Source organism: Scomber scombrus, chromosome 8 (assembly GCF_963691925.1).
Source record: "Scomber scombrus chromosome 8, fScoSco1.1, whole genome shotgun sequence".
Taxonomy (NCBI): Eukaryota; Metazoa; Chordata; class Actinopteri; order Scombriformes; family Scombridae; genus Scomber; species Scomber scombrus.
The window spans coordinates 20,191,957-20,212,321 of record NC_084977.1 but is presented as its reverse complement, the minus strand read 5'-3'; the positions used below and the strand labels follow the sequence as shown (position 1 = coordinate 20,212,321).

Below are 20,365 nucleotides of genomic sequence, written 5' to 3'. Positions count from 1 at the left end.
CAGACAGAGGGATGGAGAGATCGACATGTTGTTAGAAAAGTTACACAAAGAACTGGAGCTAATTATTATTTTCATTATTAAAAATGGTCATGCTTGTTCGCTCTAAAGTTACCCACAGTTTAATAAAAATGATACATCTCTGAATATTAAGTATCCAACAAATATTCTTTTACTATTTAAAAAAAAGAGACAAAAACAAAGCTCTTCATTGGATACAGTTGACGGTGAAGTAGGGATGCACCGATCTGACTTTTTCAGTCCCAATAGTGATACCTGAGCTTTGGGCTTTTACTTTGTAAAACAAAATGTAACATAAATACACAGACATCTACTAAAGCCCATTGTCAGTGATACCAGAATCCAGCTAAGTGAGTCAGTATCAGACCAATATCAAATATCAGTATCAGTATCAGTATCGGTGCATCTCTACACTGACGTCATGGCAGGTAAGTAATTTGTTGACTAAAAAAATAATACACAGCAGGACCCTAACATTAACCCCTAACCCATACAGCATTACAACATTCTCCATCATTGGCTAGACAGAGAAAATGTGTGTGAAATGAGAGGGGAGGTTACCCAGACACCTTTACAGTTTAAGATCAATGTTAATGATGTAAACATTGACAAATACTCATGCACACCACACTGATGTCCACTGGCTTATACACTTTCAGCAATCACTTACATATTCCTACAGGGACCTCAAGTGTGTCTGCTTTCTCGGTATCAACACTGACCTGATATTCTAAATGTTAGACAGCTTTAATTCTGTGAGAGCCTATAAAACAGTAAAGACATTTTATTGTACTCTCTCCATTGGAGTATCACCAAACTTTAGTATTTATGTTTCTCTAGAGAAGTGAGAGTGAGTTTAAAGTGATCACATAACTTTGGTGAGCATCGAAAATGATCATTGTACTTGATAAAAGGTGTATAGTTTGATGATCATCATAAAAACATATCAGGATGCAGTTCTGTGCAGGCGTGTAAATGGTTAATCACTGCAACACTTTAAGGCTACAGCAACACAAAGTGCAAAACGCTCTTCATGATGCACAGTGGACCGGCAATGTGGCTGAAAGCGCATTCTCACAAAGCAGTGATGTCTCATGGTGTCTGTGCTGGAGGCAGAGCAGCCGGTGACACCGCCCTGTCCCTCCCCGCACACAGAAACAACATCCAGCAGCACTGGTACCGACTACTGGATGTGACAGCGGGTCTGCGGCCTCAGCACTTCATCTGTGCTCAGACACACCTTATTTATTTGAGCAGACATGTAGCGTACACACACACACACACACACACACACACACACACACACACACACACACACACACACACACACACACACACACACACACACACACACACACGCGCACAACAAATGCAGGACAATAGCCAACGGCGCCATTCATTTCCTCACTAAAATATAGCGAGCTACCGTGCAACACGCCACCGTGAAACCATGCCAACTCCTGACCTGTCAGTCTGCGCCAACAACACACCGCATTAAAGCTGCTCCGCGCCGTGGAAGGTCTCCAAATGTAATCGTGTCTACGGAGGATATGAAAGGACGGTAGTTTAAACCGCTGAAATCCCGTTCAACGTTTCCAGATAAAGGTACCTTCTGTCTTATTTCTTGTACACAGCTCGTGGTTGCCATGCGGACGCAGCTGCAAACGACCAATCAGCTGTAGCGATGATGACGCCCCACGGTCACACCTATATGGGGTTAAATTGGTGTCATAATTAATGGTTGAGCCAAAACCAAACCAAAAAAATAATAATTGAAATTTTTAATTTTTTTAGTTTGGCTGTTGTACTTTTTCAGATTTCTTTCAGTTTTAATGGTCTGACCTGTCCCTTCAAAAGTAATTGGCTAATGGGGAGGTAGTGACACCTGCCCACATGCTCTTCCTGTCTGAACTGAAACTTAAAAATCAGGCAACAAAACTGAAAAAGTGACCACAAAAGTTGTTTTTTTGAATGTTTTGACTCTGATTTTTTGGTTTCAATTAATTGTAATTCACTTTCAGTTTATCATTATTTATTTATTTATTTGTCTGATGCTTGCCAGATTTTGTGACACAAATTTAATTTTGACACAAATTTAATTCCATACACCAACCTGTAGCACAGCAATAGAAACTTTCAACTAATAGTGGGAAATTAAAAAGGTGGTAAGTTATAGAACTCTAACTGTGGATTTTGATGTTTTTATTTGAAAAAACAACAATAAAACAAACAAATAAAAAACAACAAAACTGTGTGTTCTGTTTTCTCTTCAGATATGTATGGTTATTTATATACATTAATATACATTAAACTATTCATTCTGGTCACACAATGGAAACAAGCCATAATTAATGTTATGATGTCTATGGTTCCCATACTGTGACAAAACAGCATGTCTACTGCAAAAAAGGGCCCAACTGATGTGTATACTGTTATGTCTCCAAATTCAAATCAAGTACTATGCACACACCATACATGGACCCTTACTTGCCCAGACCCTCAGAAACCAAACAGTATTGTTGGAACTGGCTTCAGACTGCAGGACTCCTGTTTGGCAATGATGAGATTTTGTAGTTACATTGACACACAGTGAAGGTGGGTGGGGCTGTTGGGGCCCCATAGATTTTGCAGGTCAGTAGTTCCTTTTGTCTGATTGGTAGGCTACTGGTGCTAATACATGTTTATTGAGTTTGAGTACATTGGCAGAATGGCACCTCTAAATTTTATGATAGAAAGTGTTGATTATTGTGAAGCGTATCGCAAGGCGTAGGCCTACTATTTTAGTCAGTGCAACAATATAGTCACTCTGGATGTCAGTAGCTTACTTGATCATGTCAACAACTACTTCTCCCCCTAAATTTTTTCTGTACTTAGTACTTAGTAAAGTTCTGTACTTTTCTTTATTTTTTATTATTATTGTTTTTTCTTTTTAATTGTATGTTTTTTTAATGATTGTTTTTATGTAAAGCACACTGAGTTGCCCCTGGGTATGAAATGCGCTATATAAATAAAGCTGCCTTGCCTTGCCTAAAATAACCGGCCTGGTCATTAACAGTTTTAGATCTTATTGATCAGTTTATCTTTACCTTACAGCAGGAAACTTCAGCTATGGTGTACCACAAGGGTTAACATTGGGTCCCCCTCTATTGTTGGGATATAGCAAGATTTTTATGTGGATTTTACATAATTATATCTTTAAATCCTCTTAACAACTGTGCTATAAATTTGCCACAAGTTATTAGTCTTAGATATTGTTCAAAATAAGTTAGTTTGGGTTTCATAACAATTTTCTCAATCTCAATGACATTTTTTATTGATCCGTCTCACACAAAATCCATGATTTTAATCGACTAAGCAGCATGTCTACAGTGAAATGGTACAAAAATAATTATTGATATAAATAAAACGAATATTTCCAGAAGACGTTGTAGGGTTAAAGGTTAATGTGGCACGCCATAACCAGTTATCATTTTATATATTCATCATCTCATAATCATGTTATCAAACTGTCATGACTGTCCTCCTATTTTCTTAGTAATTTATATAAATAAAACCATACTAAGAACATAAACATTATTACCTAGTCTTCTTTCTTTCAGTTGGTCTTTCCTTTTTGACATATCCTTTCCAACTCTTAAATAAAGATGAGTTTTCACAATCAACACCACATAAATGCTGAGGCCATGCTTAATTTTATTAAATGCAAAAAAGAAAAAAAAAAAGAAAAAAAAATGAAACTACATGTTCAGCAATATGTTGAATGACAGCACAGCGTCTGACAAACAAAACAAGGTCATCATAGTGAATAGGTATGAGCTCACATGAACACACTGTACAATATTATAACAGTTTAAATAATCATTTACCTTGGCCTTAAACAGCCAAACGCAGGTGGACAGAGTTTTCTGTGATCAGATCCTTTTTAATAAACAACAGAGAAACACTTAATAACTCTGTCATACTAGATTACACTTTCAAAGACATGTACATGCTCTCTTTTGGTCACAAGTTATCCCCCTAGTTGAAAACAAAGCACCATGGTAGCAGATTTGCTTTGTTGGAAACCTGCAAATGGTGTTAATCAGACATTCGGTGGCAAAAGGAAGATGATACTGACACCAATGAAACCCTGTGGTGATTTTCTACCCGTATGCAGCAGCAAAGATCTTCCCCGTTGTGCCTGCATTATTTTGCAAAATGAATTTTCCTAAAAGTACATAAACTAAATAAATAAATAAAGGAAATTAACAAAATTATTTCTAGCCTATGTAGGACATTTTGCATTTATGGGCTGCTAATACACTCCTCAGATAATGTTTAGTTATAATAGCAATACTTGCTGAGATGTGATTTATAACTAATCAGGAATCTAAACTTTGCGTGTGCACTATGTTTACATTTGGTGCTTGCTGGATGCTTTACCAAAAGTGTGTTGCAGTTTGGTGAGTTCTGACATTATTAAGATGAGTATGAATTTAAAATTGTATACTGTCCAGAAAGTACTAATACACAGCATTTAAATCCTGATACTGACATAAAGAGAAATACTTCTTAGATGTCACTATGTCTTCATATGATTTCAGTCATATTCCTGATACCGGTGGGTGAGAGTGTGATTGTACATTATTTTTATATACTGCATATACCCTACTTGGTGCAGTAGGCAGCATTTAAAAATTAAACAAATAATACTGAGCTGGTTTATTGTTCACAAACCTGCTGTGAACCAGCAGCAAAGGAATCTACAACACTGGTTTTCAACCATTTTGGCATCCAACAGCTAAAAGTGAAGCTATTCATACTTGTAATCAAACCACAAGTTTAACTCTGACCACAAAGGAATGACTAATTTTCCATTATTTTCACTTAATTATTGGAATAAGTCTTGAGATTGCAACTACTTACCTACGAGAAAAAGGAATTTATCACAATAACAAACATGACAGCGTATTTGTATTTTAGAAATATACTGTTTGCACATCATACATTAAAACTCAGATTCTCTACAATTTTCCTGACCCACAGGTTGAGAACCAGTGATCTAGAGTAACGTCCTGCATTCTTTACAAATCACTTTCTCAAAAAGGGTTCTGAAAAAGCTGAGACCGCTTGGCTTTGTCGAGTTGAACACACATGTACTGTGTGGCTAACACTAGCTGTATGCAATTAAGTTTTTTGGCCCTTTGTAACTTTACATACCTTAATATACAAACCGTTTTACCCACAGAGATGAAGAAAAAGTGTTCTTCCAAATACAAAACAAGCCTCCGTATACACTGCTTTACAATCAACTCATTACACTCACGCTAAAACAAAACACACATAAGGCCACACATCAACAGGATAATGCAAACTAAAATCTGTACATGAGTTATAAACATTCAGTGCTTCAGTGTTCTGAGTAAAATGTCCTAGCATTCATCTGTCTCTTTTTTGACGTTTGGCACATAGGAAACAAAAACAAAACTCACACATGCCTTCATAAACTGACTCATGTCATGTCATGTCATGTCAGTCTCTAAAAACACATAAGTGATAAGCATTTACATCATAATTCAACAGTGGCATACATTCCAGTTGTTCATAATATCTGAGTCCTATCTTGTCCAGTCCAGTAAGTAGGAAAAACAAGGACAGGAATGCAATGAGAGGAAAAACAAACAAAGAAAAGACAAATATGCATTCATCTAACTGGAATTGCAGGTGTTTGAATCTTCATGGATATATACAGTGAAGTGCAAATTGAAATGAATGTGTTCCTTTAGAGGAAGGGAATGGTGATGTTTGGGGTATCAAGTACCACTATGAATGGGCAGGCACTACTTTTTTAGGGGTGGCTGGCTTCTTGGTCTGCCAGAGATGGCTGTAGATCGTCACTGCGTCCACACTGGCTGACATGGTCTTGGCTGGTATCTGACTGAACTGCTTCTTGTCTGAGTTGTACTTGTAGAGGCCGTCGATCATCTTGCGCGTGATGCTCTTGGGGCCAATGCCTGCCAGCTTGTTGCTCTCCTCTGTCTCGGGGCAGTAAGTGTAGAGCGAGCGGAACTGGCAGCCGGTGTCTCGGAACAAAACCAAGAAGTTGTTGGCCTCTGATTTCTCCATTTCCTGTTAAAGTTAAGGGAGGAAAGCTCATTGAATATGAAGGTCGTGTAATCATAATAATAACATTTATTTGCATTGCCCTTTTCAAAACCGTGTTACTAAATGTTTAAAAAAATTAAATTAAGGGCATATTATTGAGATTTTTTTGTGTGTTTTTGGATTGCTGCTATTATAGCTGTGCAACGCAACTTTCTTATGATTTTTGTCTCCAAAATAATAATAAATGAAATTAACATATATGCTTTTGAGGTGTGTGTGTGTGTGTGTGTGTGTGTGTGTACTGTATCTTTATTTTAAACCAGTAGAAAACAATAGAGAAGTAAGATGAAATCCAATGTCCGATTTAAATCCATGATGTTGAAGGTATGTGGCATGCACCATCCATAGAGTCAGGACACCTTCATCCCTCCAGTGAATTAAACAATACATAAAAAGCTCCACGCTGTTACCTCCAGGATCTTGTTCTTTTGCCCCTCATTAACCTTGCCAGCGAGGCAGCAGTGGGAGAGAGCGTTCTGGATGATGTGCTTGTTAGATTTGGCACTGGGCTCCTTGTACAACTTCGGTCCTGAATGAGCACAGAGGAGACATCATCAGAACGGGACTGTTGTCATAGCAACTACTGTAGTCGTGTCAAAAAAAATACTATTTTAGTATTTTAAGTACTACTACCTATTTTATTCTTTCTTCTGAGAAATAATTTATGAAGATAGTCTACTGGTAGCGAATTCATACGTTATCAAGCAGTCGACCAAAGGAAAATGATGCAGCATTCAGATTTAACATAATTGCTCACACAGCAGGGAACAATGCAATTCCACCAACAAGATGGTGGGGGGAAAAAAAAGACCAGCTTTGGACAAAAAACAAAATACATTGTTTAAAAGATTAAAAAAAACAACTAAGCACTGTCCTCCAGTATTACAATCTCAGATGAGCTAGAGGAACACTTTACCTAAGAAGATTTAAATTAAACTCTATGAAGTTGAGAACTTAAGGTCTAGTCATGTTAGGTCATGTTATTCCCTAACATTAGCTAATGCCATGTTTTAGCACCTTTATAACTGTATAATATCTGCTACTTTAACAAATACAAGCAAATACCATAGAATAGATGCAATAAATTGACCTACCAGTGTACTCCGTGTTGGATGTAACGGAGGAGGTTGTGGATCCGTTTTCCCAGTCCTTTTCTCCATTCCTGCTGCTGGAGCGACTCGGGGACAGGAAGCCATCTGCAGAATCTGGCCTAGAACACACAAACATGTACAAATGCACACACACAAACACACACACACACACACACACACACACACACACACACACACACACACACACACACACACACACACACACACACACACACACACACACACACACACAGTATTATATCACCTATGCATCGCTACAACTCAGCAACTTATACCTTAAGAAGGGCAAGAAACTACTGTACTAATATACAAGCCAGCAAGATATTTTGAAATACAGAGCCATCTTCAAAAATGTATCCTAGCAGCCATGGCAAAACAGAAGTTTTTGGCTGGTGACTGGTGGTTATTTTCCCACTCTCTCTACATCTTGTTTTGTTGTTTGCATAGATTTATCAGTTACTTTTGGAGGAAAGTGTGTGCACTATTTCAGCACATAGTACAAGAGAATTCATATGATTATCAACAGCAAGGATTATAACTGGGCTTCTGCGGTACAACATTCTTATAGTAATTAAAGCAGCAAAGCTTGCAAGCACAGGCAGTGAGTGCAGTGATGTGAAGCAGTCTGGTGCATTTGAGGTCGATAAAAGAGGTCAATAAATTATAGTGCAGCACTTGGCATTTAGTTGCTCTTTTTCTAGACTGGAACTGCTTTATGTGTAACCGGAATACTTCTGGATTTTGATGAACAATTATATTATAATAAGTAAAGATAATACTCCTTACTCTGCAGTAATTACAGTGTAATGAATTTGAAAAATATTTCTCACCTTGAAAATAATGTGAAAAGCGGATGAACAGGGATAACGTGTTGTCAGAGCAACTAAAGCCAAATTTTGCTCAAATTCACTTACTTACTAGTAACATACTAGTGTGTTTTGTACATGTGCAAAACTTTCCATGTTAACAAGTCACTTCAGCATTCTTTATATTACTGCAATAAGGGTCAAATCTGGACAAAAGATATGAAAATCAAATATGGATTCAATGTATTTTCGCATGTTTCAAGAACAACCAATACCAAGTAACTGTCTCCAATAAGACAGATATCTCTACTTGTTTCAGTATGATGTAATTTTTGTTACAAGCAGATTTGAAGACATAATGTAGGGTTAAATGACTTATTAAGATAGTTGTTTTACAGTTTGCACGATGTGCTCTACTGAATTGCTCTGTGAAATAATGACTCTGAACAAAGCTTACTCATTTACTTTGATGTGCAGGAGTGTAAATTGGCGAGGAAGACATAGCAGAAGGGTTAGTGGAAAAATAAATTGTTTGGTGATGGTGATTCTGCTATAAGCAGAGCATTAGACCAGTACTTTCAAGTTAGTCTTGAAGATCTTTCAAAAGGAAAGAGGGAATGTGTTGCTTTTCCTTTAAGTGTTCGATCAATCCCTAATAAAACCCAATGTAGGGACAGGGTTTCAGTGCAGGATTGTGCCTGGGACAGCATGAAGATTTTACTGCCAAGCAGAAACTAACCTTCTCCTTGTCAGTTTAGGAGATCTCAGAAAGTAGAAGAGACTGCCAGCGGCTAAACTAGCACTTCTGACATGTGTGAAACAACAGTAAAGAAAGTAGTAAAAGGAGGAAAATAGGAAGAATACAGGAAACATGTTAGAACTGTTGACTGGAGTTAGTCTAGAGAGTTTGGTTCCTAAAAATCTAAAAAGTCACACACATGAACAATGAAATGTTAAAGACACAAAATCATTCAAAAGATGTCAAGTTTGTCAGACGTTTTCAGGGGTCACATCGTCTTTGAAAAGTGTCCAAACATGAACATTTCAAGCATGCTACATGTTTGGTCACACCCTGATCAGTCATGCCCAAGCAGGTGTTTAACAACAGCTGACAAAGACAAACACCTGCTGCAACATCATTAATTGAGGTGTAGATAGAAGTGCGACAAGCTAAGAAATTTAAACCAAAGATGAAAAGGAGTGCACTGATTTTCTGTTCATTCTTGTTCATTTACTGTGGCTCAGTTAATCTATCTTCAATTACAAATGAGTCGGGTTAGTGTTGATTTACTCCCAACATTAGCAGGATGCCAAATGTGTGCAGGCTCTTCTTTTTTATTTAAAGAATTTCTAATTTTGTGGACTTCTATCTTTTACCTTTTTCATATTGTGTTACTAAACATATCTCACTATTTACATAGGTTACACCAGCACTTAAAAATGTATAAAAATCTTACCTTGGCGCTCTCTTCTCAGAGTGAACACTATCGCTGTCTCCCAAGTTGAGGGAAGCCAGGGACAAGCTGGAGACTGAAAAGACACGTTGGCGTGAACCTAGATGTGAGATAATGAGATGTGGCACAGCACGACAACATGGTTACACCGACACCACGAATGACAACATCAGCAGGCTGTCCACTATGTTTTGTGCCAACCCTGTCACAGAGCAATGCAGTCTTAGTGCTATGAGTAAAAAAAAAAAGAACTCTCCCATCATTTATGACAGACTAAATTATGTGGACACAACCACTAATACATGCATGAATATTCATTAATAAACCTTATGAAATGCATAGTAAAATGCACACATTAATCCATACAAATGCACACAGTGGTGCTGCATTGCCCCTTGAGTATGTCAATATGTTAAATTCCAAGCTCTATAATTTGGGGTTGATAGATATTGGATAAAACACATAAAACATTGTTGATTGATTTCCTGTTATATATTAGACAGATCATGTGGAGTGGCTGTGATCCAAAGTAGAGTATCTATGCCAATATCAATACAAATATCTCGATTAATTCATCAAATTTAAAACTCAAATAAACCAAATGAGACAATTAAATTTAACTTCTACTAGAATCAGAATAACTTGTTTGAGAAAACTTCAGGAATGTAATAAATTGCAGTGGCACAAAACAAAGTGACAGGACACAGATTGGACAGATGGGATGATCTTGACTTCTCTGTGTGAGGGTCGTCTCCATGGTTACCTGTGGCAGCTCTGACCGGGGTTTTGGGGGAGTCCATCATGTCGCGATGGATGGACTTGGGACGGCCCCGCCTCTGTTTGGCCCCCCCTGCTGGTCGAGGTTTAATGACGGTGTCCATGTCCTCCATCAGCTTCAGCTGCTTCCTCCTGAGGTACTCCTGCTTGATGAACTCTTTCCTGGCCTTGTCCTCCTCCTTCCTGAGACGCTCCTCCTCCGCTTTCAATCTGAAGAGACAGAACAGAGGGATGGAAGGACAGCAAGAGACATGATAAGAAATGCCCTGACAGTTTCAGTGAAATATCATGTCATGAGATCTTTAATCTAAAATCCTTTTTAGGAAGATATGTGAAAATATCTGCCTTGTCAGTCCCACTCTCACTTATACCTATCACCAAATAGATATTAGTGACTTATGGTTTCTTTAAATAGAAAAGACAACAAAGATATAAAGAAAACAGAAGAGATAACATAACTTTTAAACAATATACAAAAAAAGACTACAAATTATATTTTTAATATGCATATTAATTCAAGAATAAGCTTTTGAGTAAATAAAAAAAAGTTGGCTCAAAAAAAACATAACATTGTGTTCCTATCTGTGCACTCTGAAATTTTGTATGGACTTTGTATGGACTTGTAGATATGTCAACATACCGAGCTTCCTCCTTCTTTTGCTCCAGCTCAGCTTCTAGCTGCATCTTCCTCTGCTGGCTCTCCTTCTCCCTCCTTAATCTTTTCTCCAGCAGCGCCGCCCTCTTCTGAGCCATGTTATCCTCAGCCTTTCCATCCGCCTGAAAGATATAAGAGACAAAGTCAGTCACCTCACACAGAATGAAAATTCAATAACATTTAGTTAACATTTTGTTGTATTTTACTATTTTGTATCTGCTGTTCATTTAACAAACTTGTTGTGACATAGATTAAGAAGCTGAGCTGAGTGGCATTATTGTGTCCTTAAATACGTTTTACTAATGTATGCAATGAATGAAAAAATCTAAAATCTTGAGCGGTTATTGGGAAATGTCATCTCCCCTTTGTACAAGTAAATGGGACAGTAAAAAGGCTGGTAGAGGCAGCACAGTAGATGGGTGTTTTTTTCTGGGCCAGTAAAGACTCCACTGTATTCTTTCTAACTCTTCTATTATTCAGTTTCTATGTTATTATGCTGTACTAAAGAACCACAAGATTTTTTTTTCTTGGATACATTTGTTTTGGCCATATCTCTCATGTGCAGCACATGTATGAATGTACTATAAATACTACAATAGTGAGAAACATTTAAATTTAAATTCAGCTGTTTCCAACCTAAGCACACCAGTCTGATGAATTCAGTACAGTCTAAATTTAATCTAGATTTTTATTTAATGTGAACATCCCTCCCACTCATCCTTCAGTCTCCATCCTCACAATCTATTGGACGCCTCTACAACCCCACATTTCCACAGCTGTGCCTGAATTATTCACAACAGCCCCAGTTTTATGACCTACATCGAAGCCCAGACCGCAGCTAGCAAGCAATCTTATAAACCATAAATGGAAAGATGATGCTGTGCTCAGCCGGCATGTTTCCTGAACCCTTCATCATCATCATGTTAGGAACAAGAGAGTTTCCTTAGAGAAACAAACATGGCTGCTCCAGGTTCAAAAGTGTAATTGCTTCCTTTCAGGATAATTTTACAGCATTTCAAGGTAAAGAAACCCCAAATTAAAACATTTTCAGATAAATATCTTCTGTGAAATGAAATAAATGAAAGTTTCACTTATTCTTTGTGTAATAAAATCACAAACATCCTTGGAAACAACAGCCTACCTTGAAGAAGAAGCCATGGCACATCTTCTGCTCTTCATCCTGGCCTTCCACGGTACCTTGTTCCATCTCCAAAGCATCTTCCAGGGCTAAGTCCTCCAGAGGCTTCATGACTGACAGTGGAACCTCAATCAAGCTGCTCTTGACTTCTGGCTGGGGAGGAATGTCTGTAGGTGTCACGGTAAAGGTCTCTACCACAGGGTGAGACAGAACCTCAGGGAATGATGACTCCACTGTAGGTTTGAGATCTACACCTCGCTTCTGAGCAGCTTTCTTGTTATCTTTTTCCATGTCAGTGGTGGTGGACTGACTGTCAGCTCTGAATTCCTGGGTTTTGGCATTTGAATCTACTTCTGCTTGTTCTCTTTTGCTCTGTAGGCTGGGGGAGCTGGGGGGTGAATTGGCTACACATATACTGGTGAGCTCCCTCTCTGGGAAAAGGAGTGAATCTGTCTCCCTATTTTTATCTCCATCTGAGGCGTCGGTCTCCGTATTGGCGCCTACTGGTTTTTCCCCCATGTAAACAAAGGAACTTGCCAAGGGTTGGCAGGGAGAAAACCGCCGCAGTCTTGGGATACTGTCGACAGATTGCGGGGCAGTTAGGACTCGATTGTAGGGGGCCAGCTTGAGCTCATTGGGGCGAGCTGTGCGGGGATTGCGTGAGTGGAAGGAGGCAGATTTGCGTTTGATGCTGGTTGGAGAGCGGTGGGTGGAACGAGGGGAGTCGGCGGGGGAAGAGGGTCCTGAGGATCGAGTAATGGGACCGGCTCGACTGTGTTTTTGTGGCGAAGGGGTTGTATGTGGAGGAGGGATGACCCACGCCTGCTGATGCTGTTGCTCCCTCATGGCCATGATTACTTCTTGCTGCTGAGCAAGTCGCTGCATTTCAGTCTGTAGGAACGCTAAAGAATGGTTGAGTTTCTCAATAGAACGTGTATATTCAGAAAGATCCACCTCGGTTAGCTGAGCAGGGCTTTGCCCACCCTCCTCTCCTCCACCAGGGGACTTTGGCCAACACGAGCTTGTGCTGCTTTGCTCTGCCCCATCAGGTGTGTCAGCTTTGCTCCTTCCAAATTTAAAGGTTGGACTTGTGCTTAAAGCCTTGCCTTCTCCCTCAATTTTAGCTCCTTCCTCTCCACTAGCAGCCCCATCGCCTTTCCTCTTTACCACATTTAGAAAGGCAGAATGACCCATCTTTTGGCGATGCCTTGTAAAAGCGGCTTCCACTTTCTTCTTCTGTGCTTCGATGGCTTTCCGTTTCTCCTCCAGCCGCATCCTCAGCTGAACCATCTCTGTAGCCATGACCTGGGCGGGGTCATTAGGTGGAAGTTGTACAGGTGTGGGTGATGCTTGAGCAGTGAAGGTTGGTGTGGTTTGTTGATGGATGGGGCTGTGCTCGGGGGTCGGGGCCCAGGAAACTGATAATGGGAGACAAAACTCGGAGCCCTCTGGAGTTGTCTTTAGGGAGCTACTGCTGCCTCTTCCTGAGTCCGGCGCTGATGGATTTATCTTCTTCAATTTCTGTTCGGCGAAACTGGTCATCTTCACTACTGAGGGGGATTTGCTCTGACTGCTCGGGCAAGGGCTTGGCGTGTCCATATCCAGTTCCATGTTCACAGAGCAGTCTTTCAGAGAGGAATCCTCATCCAGCATGTCTTCTGTTTGGATATGGATACCAGTGTCCACCTCTGTGGTGTCTGTGGTGCTCAGAGGCCCTTTGGAGTCCACCTCAGACACCGGCTCCAAGCCACCAACACCAGTTCCATGGGCTTGACTATGCAGGAAGAAGCCGCTGTTGATCCCTTCCACTGGGGGCCTGCTAGGGCTGTGGATGATCTGGAGGGCTTCCTCCATGGAGGGAGCTGTTGCCATGACATTACCATGTCCATTGGGGAAGGCTCGTCTGGCAGGCTCCATACCAGCAAGGCTGTCTGGGCAGCCCTCTTCCTCAATGCCAATGCTCTGGCCATTCACTGGCTGGAAGGACAGGTTGCGCTTCATTCCACGGGGTAGATGGTGGACCTTGAAGCCAGAACCGTCATCAGTGCTGATGGACCTGACCATACCACGTGGAGCCCCAGGAGCAGAATCCTCTTTGTCAAAGGGTATATCAAAAGACACTCCATAAGGCCCAGACCTGAGAAAGGAGACAAAAAACTTTTAACAAAATCCTACAAAAACAAAATGTTTTGTACCACTAACGCATTTTATGTTTATTTAATAGTTTCATTTTTTTGTATTTTGTGTTATTTACTGCAAAGAAGATAAAATAATATGATATAATATGATTGTCTTAATCCTTATGGGATAATGAATTGTCTGGGGGATTACAATTTTTGGTATGAAGCACAGAGATAGGACCACTTTGTTACTAACCTTTTCTCTTTTGGCCAGGTACCAAGGTTGCCATCAACAAAGGACATTGAGGTTGACCTCTTGATCTCTCCTGGATGATATGCAAGTAAAGAAGTGAGAAAAAGTAAGAATGTAAATAATGTTTTTTACTTATATATCTTATCATATTTTGGCATATCCAGTATTTTAGTTTGGTGTAAAATACTGTATATCTAGGTATATTTTCTTAAAATGCATTTATCAACGTACCAAAAAAGGTAGGGGATGTAAGAAGATGAAACTGTAATCTTTTTTTCTCAGCTTATTTATAATTAAATAGCTACTATGACACTAAATTTAGAAAGTAACAAAATTTACCTGTGTTTCGAGGCTGGGGTCGAAGAGGCAAACTAGAAAGTGTGAGAGAGAGAAAATTAAAGACATGTCATACATATTAATATACAGTACATTCCTATTGTCCTTTTGAGCCAGCTGGTGTTATTAAGTATAATTCAGGCCCAAGAATTCAATGAGATATGTTTTTAAATTTTAGAATAAAATACCTGGGTCTTTCAGGACTAGGGGGTCTTTCCATGAAGCTCCTCTTAGTTGCCTTTGAGATGGGGATGGATGGTATATTCTTTAACAGGGAAGAGGGCTCTGAGGTGAAAAATCAGATAACTTGTAAGTCTGTGCTTTCTCAATAGATACATGTCATTATACATAAATTATTTATTATACATTAATTAAGTACTTTGTGCATATTTCAGATATAATATATGGATGGCTATACCTTGCTACTATTTCCACTTACCACATTCATTCAATGATATTATCAGATTAAGTCTTACCTGTGCTTTCGTTGTCCAAACTTCTTGGTTTCACAAAAGACGGCTTGACCACCTCAAACCACCAAAACAGCTCTGCCATAAACACCAGGTAGTTATTCTGCGGAAAAATTCAAATAAGACCAATATTAAAAAACATAGTATTGGGTGACATTGAATCATTCGGCTTAATAATGCTGTGCTGTGAAGTGCTGTCACAGGAAACAAATAGTACATGTGTCCTGTGTGTCAACATCATCCGCCACACTGCATTGTAGACTTTTCTCCAGCAGGTGTCTCTGTTAGCACTTACAGAGAACCAAGGGTGATGAGTATTACTTAAATCCTCCTTATATCCTTGGAGTATAAATAATTCACCAATCTTGCTCCATTTCACGGAGTAACCTCCTAAGAAAAAGATGCTTCATAGCTCAACCTACCAGTATTGTACAAGGGATTGTTTTGGTTTGGTTTTTTTCTGCATAGAACTTTCCAAGAAAGACAAAGGTTAAAGTTGAAAGGAATTGACACTTTCCTGACTTATTTGAGAGCCAAAGCCTTAAGAGTGTTTCACAGTTTATGTGTTAGCTAAGACACTGTAACCAACAGCAAGGCTTTTCACCCGCTGGATAAGATAATCTCACACTTACATAATAAAAGTCAATAGTACCTGTGTTAGTGGAGAGGATCGAGTGAATGAGGCATTAACCTAATTTATAAAATAGAGGTCAGCTATTTATTTCTGTTCTCAACCACCAGCAAGCAATCCACCAGCCAACCTGAATTAGAGAGGGTGGGAAATGTTGGAGGGATTTCTGGCCGCAGTTGTGTCCATTTCTGAATCAGGTGAAATTACATTGGAAGGTCAAACAGCTTGAGGACACTGCACTGCAAACATATATATTTTACAAAAAAAAAAAATTCAGTATTACATTTTCTTTCAAGCACTACTGTTTTTTTCTAATAACAAAGGGAACATATACAGACTGTTACTTGTCAGTAAGAGTTACAATATGTAGCTTTCAACAGACTCAAAGGCTCAAAAAATACCATGTGCCTTAACCTGCACAGCTGGCAGATTTCCTTTTGCAGATTACACTTTTTGCCAACACTATAAAAATACATCCATTCAGCCTCATATTTAGTCCAAATACATTTTTAATTAAACCAATTTTCTGCCATCATGGGTGAAATAATTCCATTTATGTACAGTGTAGCTTATTTTGTATACACAAAGTGTCACTATATTGAAACAAAGCAGAATAATCAGACTGCAGATATTTTGCATTGAAAACTGGATCATTTTTTGACCCACTTTGAAGTGGGAAAAAATTTCAAGAATGAATACGTGATTAAAAATCAGGATAAATTGGACAGTTTTTCCAGTGAAAATGCCAGCACTCATTCAAAGCTGCACACGTGCGCTACATATGCAAAACGAGTGCAGTCAATCAGGAACGACCTTGAGGAAACGCGCTCCCTCCCCGCTCTCAGTCAATGGTCTACAGACAAAGACAACGCTGCATGGCTCAGCTCTAAAGGTACCCAATTCACTTTATCAGCAACATTTCGCTCTAAGCGCACACCAGTACATGCACACCAAACATAACCCCCCCCCCCCCCCCCCCCCCCCCCCCCCCCCACCAACTGCAGCCCAGTAGCACACTGGGAGGGGCAGAGACAATTAACACTGGTAGCACTGTTCTCTCTTAGCCATTACTGCAGCATTTTACATTTTTGACTCCTTTTTGTGTTTGCCAAAATGCAGACCTGCAAAAGATTAACATAGTGTGTCAGCTATGACATAATCTAGGTGTGTGAGTAGTTGAGAAAGTAAATCTGGAATAATGTCATTATCATCCTTGCAAACTGAACAGTTGTCAATGCTTTCCACCATCAGTTTCAACCTATGGTGGTCAGGTAGAAAATGACAGACAGCACAGCAAATATCAATGTATTTAACAAATTACATGTACATTTATACATGACTATATTGTTTATGCTCGCTGTAAGTATACTGTGTAATTATTTTGTATTGTTGCTTCCACTTGCACAATGAAATAAAAGAAATGCCCCCCCCCCATCACTTTAGGATTAAGTAACTTCTTTGAACAGAATTACTAACAAACAGCAATACGAATAGCAAAATGCTAGTTACCTTTAGGTATGTTTAGCCAATGAAGCATTCCTCTATGTTTTACGATGACCAGAAAAACAAAAGGAATGGAGTAAAAAGGAGAAAAAGAAAGAAAGAAAGAAAGATCTCCTGTCGTCCGTCCAGCCCAGATTGGTGGCAACAACCCAACCTGACTCCGCTCATCCCATCTGTCCGCCTGACTACTACTGACATACCAGGTGTGTGTTATCGCTTAATACCACCAGTCAGCAGTCACACACACACACAGATCCCCAAACAACCGACCACCACTCCACCACTGCGCCTATCTCCCCACTGACTGGCATTACTACCCCATGGACTGCCAAGTCTGCAGTGTTGCCAGATCTGTCTGTTTGGAGATTTGAGTGTGTGTCTTTCTCAGGATGAAAACAGGACCCTGATTGGTGATTACTAGAACAGCACTTGGGGTTGAGGGAGGTGGAGTGAAGGAGCTAATCCACTCTGCAGGGATGGGCACAAATGCTGCCCCCCCCCCCCCCCCCATCCTCCTCTTGTCCTGCAAAACACATGCACACACTCACACATCAGTGGTGTTACATTCAAATGTACCAGCACAGTTGCGTGCATGCATATGTTCTAAAAATGCACGCACAGTAGGTCACATAGACACATACTTACATGCATACACACAAACATCACACAAATTAAGTTACCCAGCACAGCAAGATGCAAGGCCTGGGTGTACACACAGACTGAGCATTCACAGGGCATTAATGTCAATAATCATTGGGCCAGAGGGTTGATTAAGGGATGTAGCAGTCTAGCAGTCTGCCAGACAGACTCAGTCCAATCTGGAAAACCCACTCTCTTGATTTAAAGCCAAGTTTATCAGGTTGCCCTGTGTTGCCCGCTGTGAAACCTTTGACTGCTGTTGCATATATGTCTAAAACGACAAAAAAAAATCAGAAAAAGGATTAACTGAAAAATCAACTCAGATTTCTAAAAGTCCCAAGCTATGAGACACCAAAACTTAAAGGACCAGTGTGTAGAATTTAGTGGCATTTAGGGTTGAGGTTACAGGTTGCAACCAACTAAATACCCATCCCATCACCCTCTCCTTCCAAGTGTGTAGCAAAACTTGTGAAAAACATGAAAGGTCCTCTTTAGAGCCGGTGCTTGATTTGTCAGTACTGGGCTATCTGTATACAAAGGACTCATTTTAAGGTAACAAAAACACAGCAATTCTTATTTTCATGGGATTATACAATAATTAAACCATATTTATGAATATTATATTCAATTTCTGCCATGTCCATTCTGCTAGATGCCACTAAATTCTACATGCAGTGAAGAACTTGATATTGGTGTCACAACACTGAAAAAAAATATGACTTGAACTCTATTTGACTTAAGGAAGTGAAGTTTATTGTAATACAACACTCACATTAAGTCACTTTAAATATGTCGGCTGATGTTTCACATGTAATGTAATCAAATGTTATCAAATTAGATCCCAGTTTGTGTTTAATATAGTCATAAACCATAAAAACTATCATTCATTTTTTGGAACTAGTTCATGTATAATACTGTGCCAGTTATTGTCAGCTCTAACATCACTGAGGAACAAACATCCTTTATTGCTGGTATCCAATTATCAGACTGTAGACAACTGATTTACTAACTGAGAGCCATGTTGGAGAGGCAGCTTATGAATTATTGTAAGTGTGTTAATTGCCTTCCTCAGGGCAACCTCAGCATGTCTGCTGCTACAAACCTCCTGGTATAGAAGAAGCAAATGCTGGCTAAAACCCAAAGCTGGTGAATTTAATTTCTGCATCTTGGATCCACAGATGGCAATTTAGATGGGTTGTGAATTAATTAAATGAGGGGCAGTAAATGGGAGTGGGCTGGTGTGATTTACTAGCCTGGTGTCCATTAGGAATGACTAACTGTAGGTATTGTATGTATTCTATAGATGTGGGGGTTCTGAACTGAAGGCTAGTCTATTGTCTCTTAGAGAGACATCACGAACATAATGCGGACTGATTCCATCTACACAAAACATACAAAATGTTGTCTAACTCTGCTGGGTTTAGTGCAGTGTTTAGTTTTCATATTCAACAACAAAGGAGCACATTTGAATCTGTCATGGAGATGCCAGACGGACCAGTGTGTGTGTGTGTGTGCGCGCGCGTGCATGAAGACTTGTTCACGCTGAGGCTTGTTTACTATGATTGGGTTGTATTTTTTCTCAAATTCCATGTTTTTTTCCCCAATTTTTTCTGTTAAATGTTTGTTTTATGTAAAGCACATTGAGTTGCCACTGTGTATGAAATGCGCTATATAAATAAAACTGCCTTGCCTTGCCTTGCCTTGCCTTGCCTTGCCTTCATGCTCTATTCCAATTTTCTGCACATACTGTATCTGATTTCTTTGGATGACTGATAATATCTATTAAAGTGTCTAACCCACAGCAGCTACAGTCTAGCCCTCACATTTAAACTCAACTTGGCAGGTTTTGTCTTTCTTTTTTATTGTATCTTCCTTTAATAATGGACTACTGAGCAACTACTGTACACTCAAATTGATGGCTTTTATCTCATGTGAATGATGTATGATTTACTTACTCAATTCTGCAACACAGATATTAGAGCTAAAACAATGAGAACATTTTTTATTTAATAAAGCAGTAATTAATTGGCAACTGTTTTGATAATGGATTAATCATCGGTCAGTTGTCAAGCAAAAATGAGAGGATTTATTGCTTTTCCTTGTCATATATAAGAGTAAACTGATTTTTTTAAATGATTTTTGGTCAGACGAAATGAGGTATTACCTTAATCTCTGGGAAATGATAATGTTGATTTAATGAAAATATGTTTTATCAAATAATTGGTAAAATTACTGTCAGTTAAATGATAAAGAAAATAATCATCAGCTGCAGCTTGAATTAACACATAAGGATGTATATTCAGTGTTCA

At 39.2% G+C, this 20,365-nt stretch overlaps 1 protein-coding gene across 1 annotated transcript in view; it reads right to left on the bottom strand.

The window, feature by feature from the left end:
• Positions 1–5,820: 5,820 nt before the first annotated feature.
• camsap2a (calmodulin regulated spectrin-associated protein family, member 2a) overlaps positions 5,821–20,365 on the bottom strand; it is a 46,694-nt gene continuing 32,149 nt past the window's right edge. The window contains exons 8-19 of the mRNA XM_062424020.1: positions 15,290–15,386; positions 15,002–15,098; positions 14,817–14,848; positions 14,481–14,550; positions 12,108–14,241; positions 10,952–11,088; positions 10,298–10,521; positions 9,538–9,610; positions 8,820–8,885; positions 7,257–7,372; positions 6,573–6,691; positions 5,821–6,126 (exon numbers count right to left, since the gene is read on the bottom strand). Coding sequence (XP_062280004.1) covers positions 5,821–6,126; positions 6,573–6,691; positions 7,257–7,372; positions 8,820–8,885; positions 9,538–9,610; positions 10,298–10,521; positions 10,952–11,088; positions 12,108–14,241; positions 14,481–14,550; positions 14,817–14,848; positions 15,002–15,098; positions 15,290–15,386 — 3,471 coding nt within the window. The remainder of the gene's footprint in view (positions 6,127–6,572; positions 6,692–7,256; positions 7,373–8,819; positions 8,886–9,537; positions 9,611–10,297; positions 10,522–10,951; positions 11,089–12,107; positions 14,242–14,480; positions 14,551–14,816; positions 14,849–15,001; positions 15,099–15,289; positions 15,387–20,365) is intronic.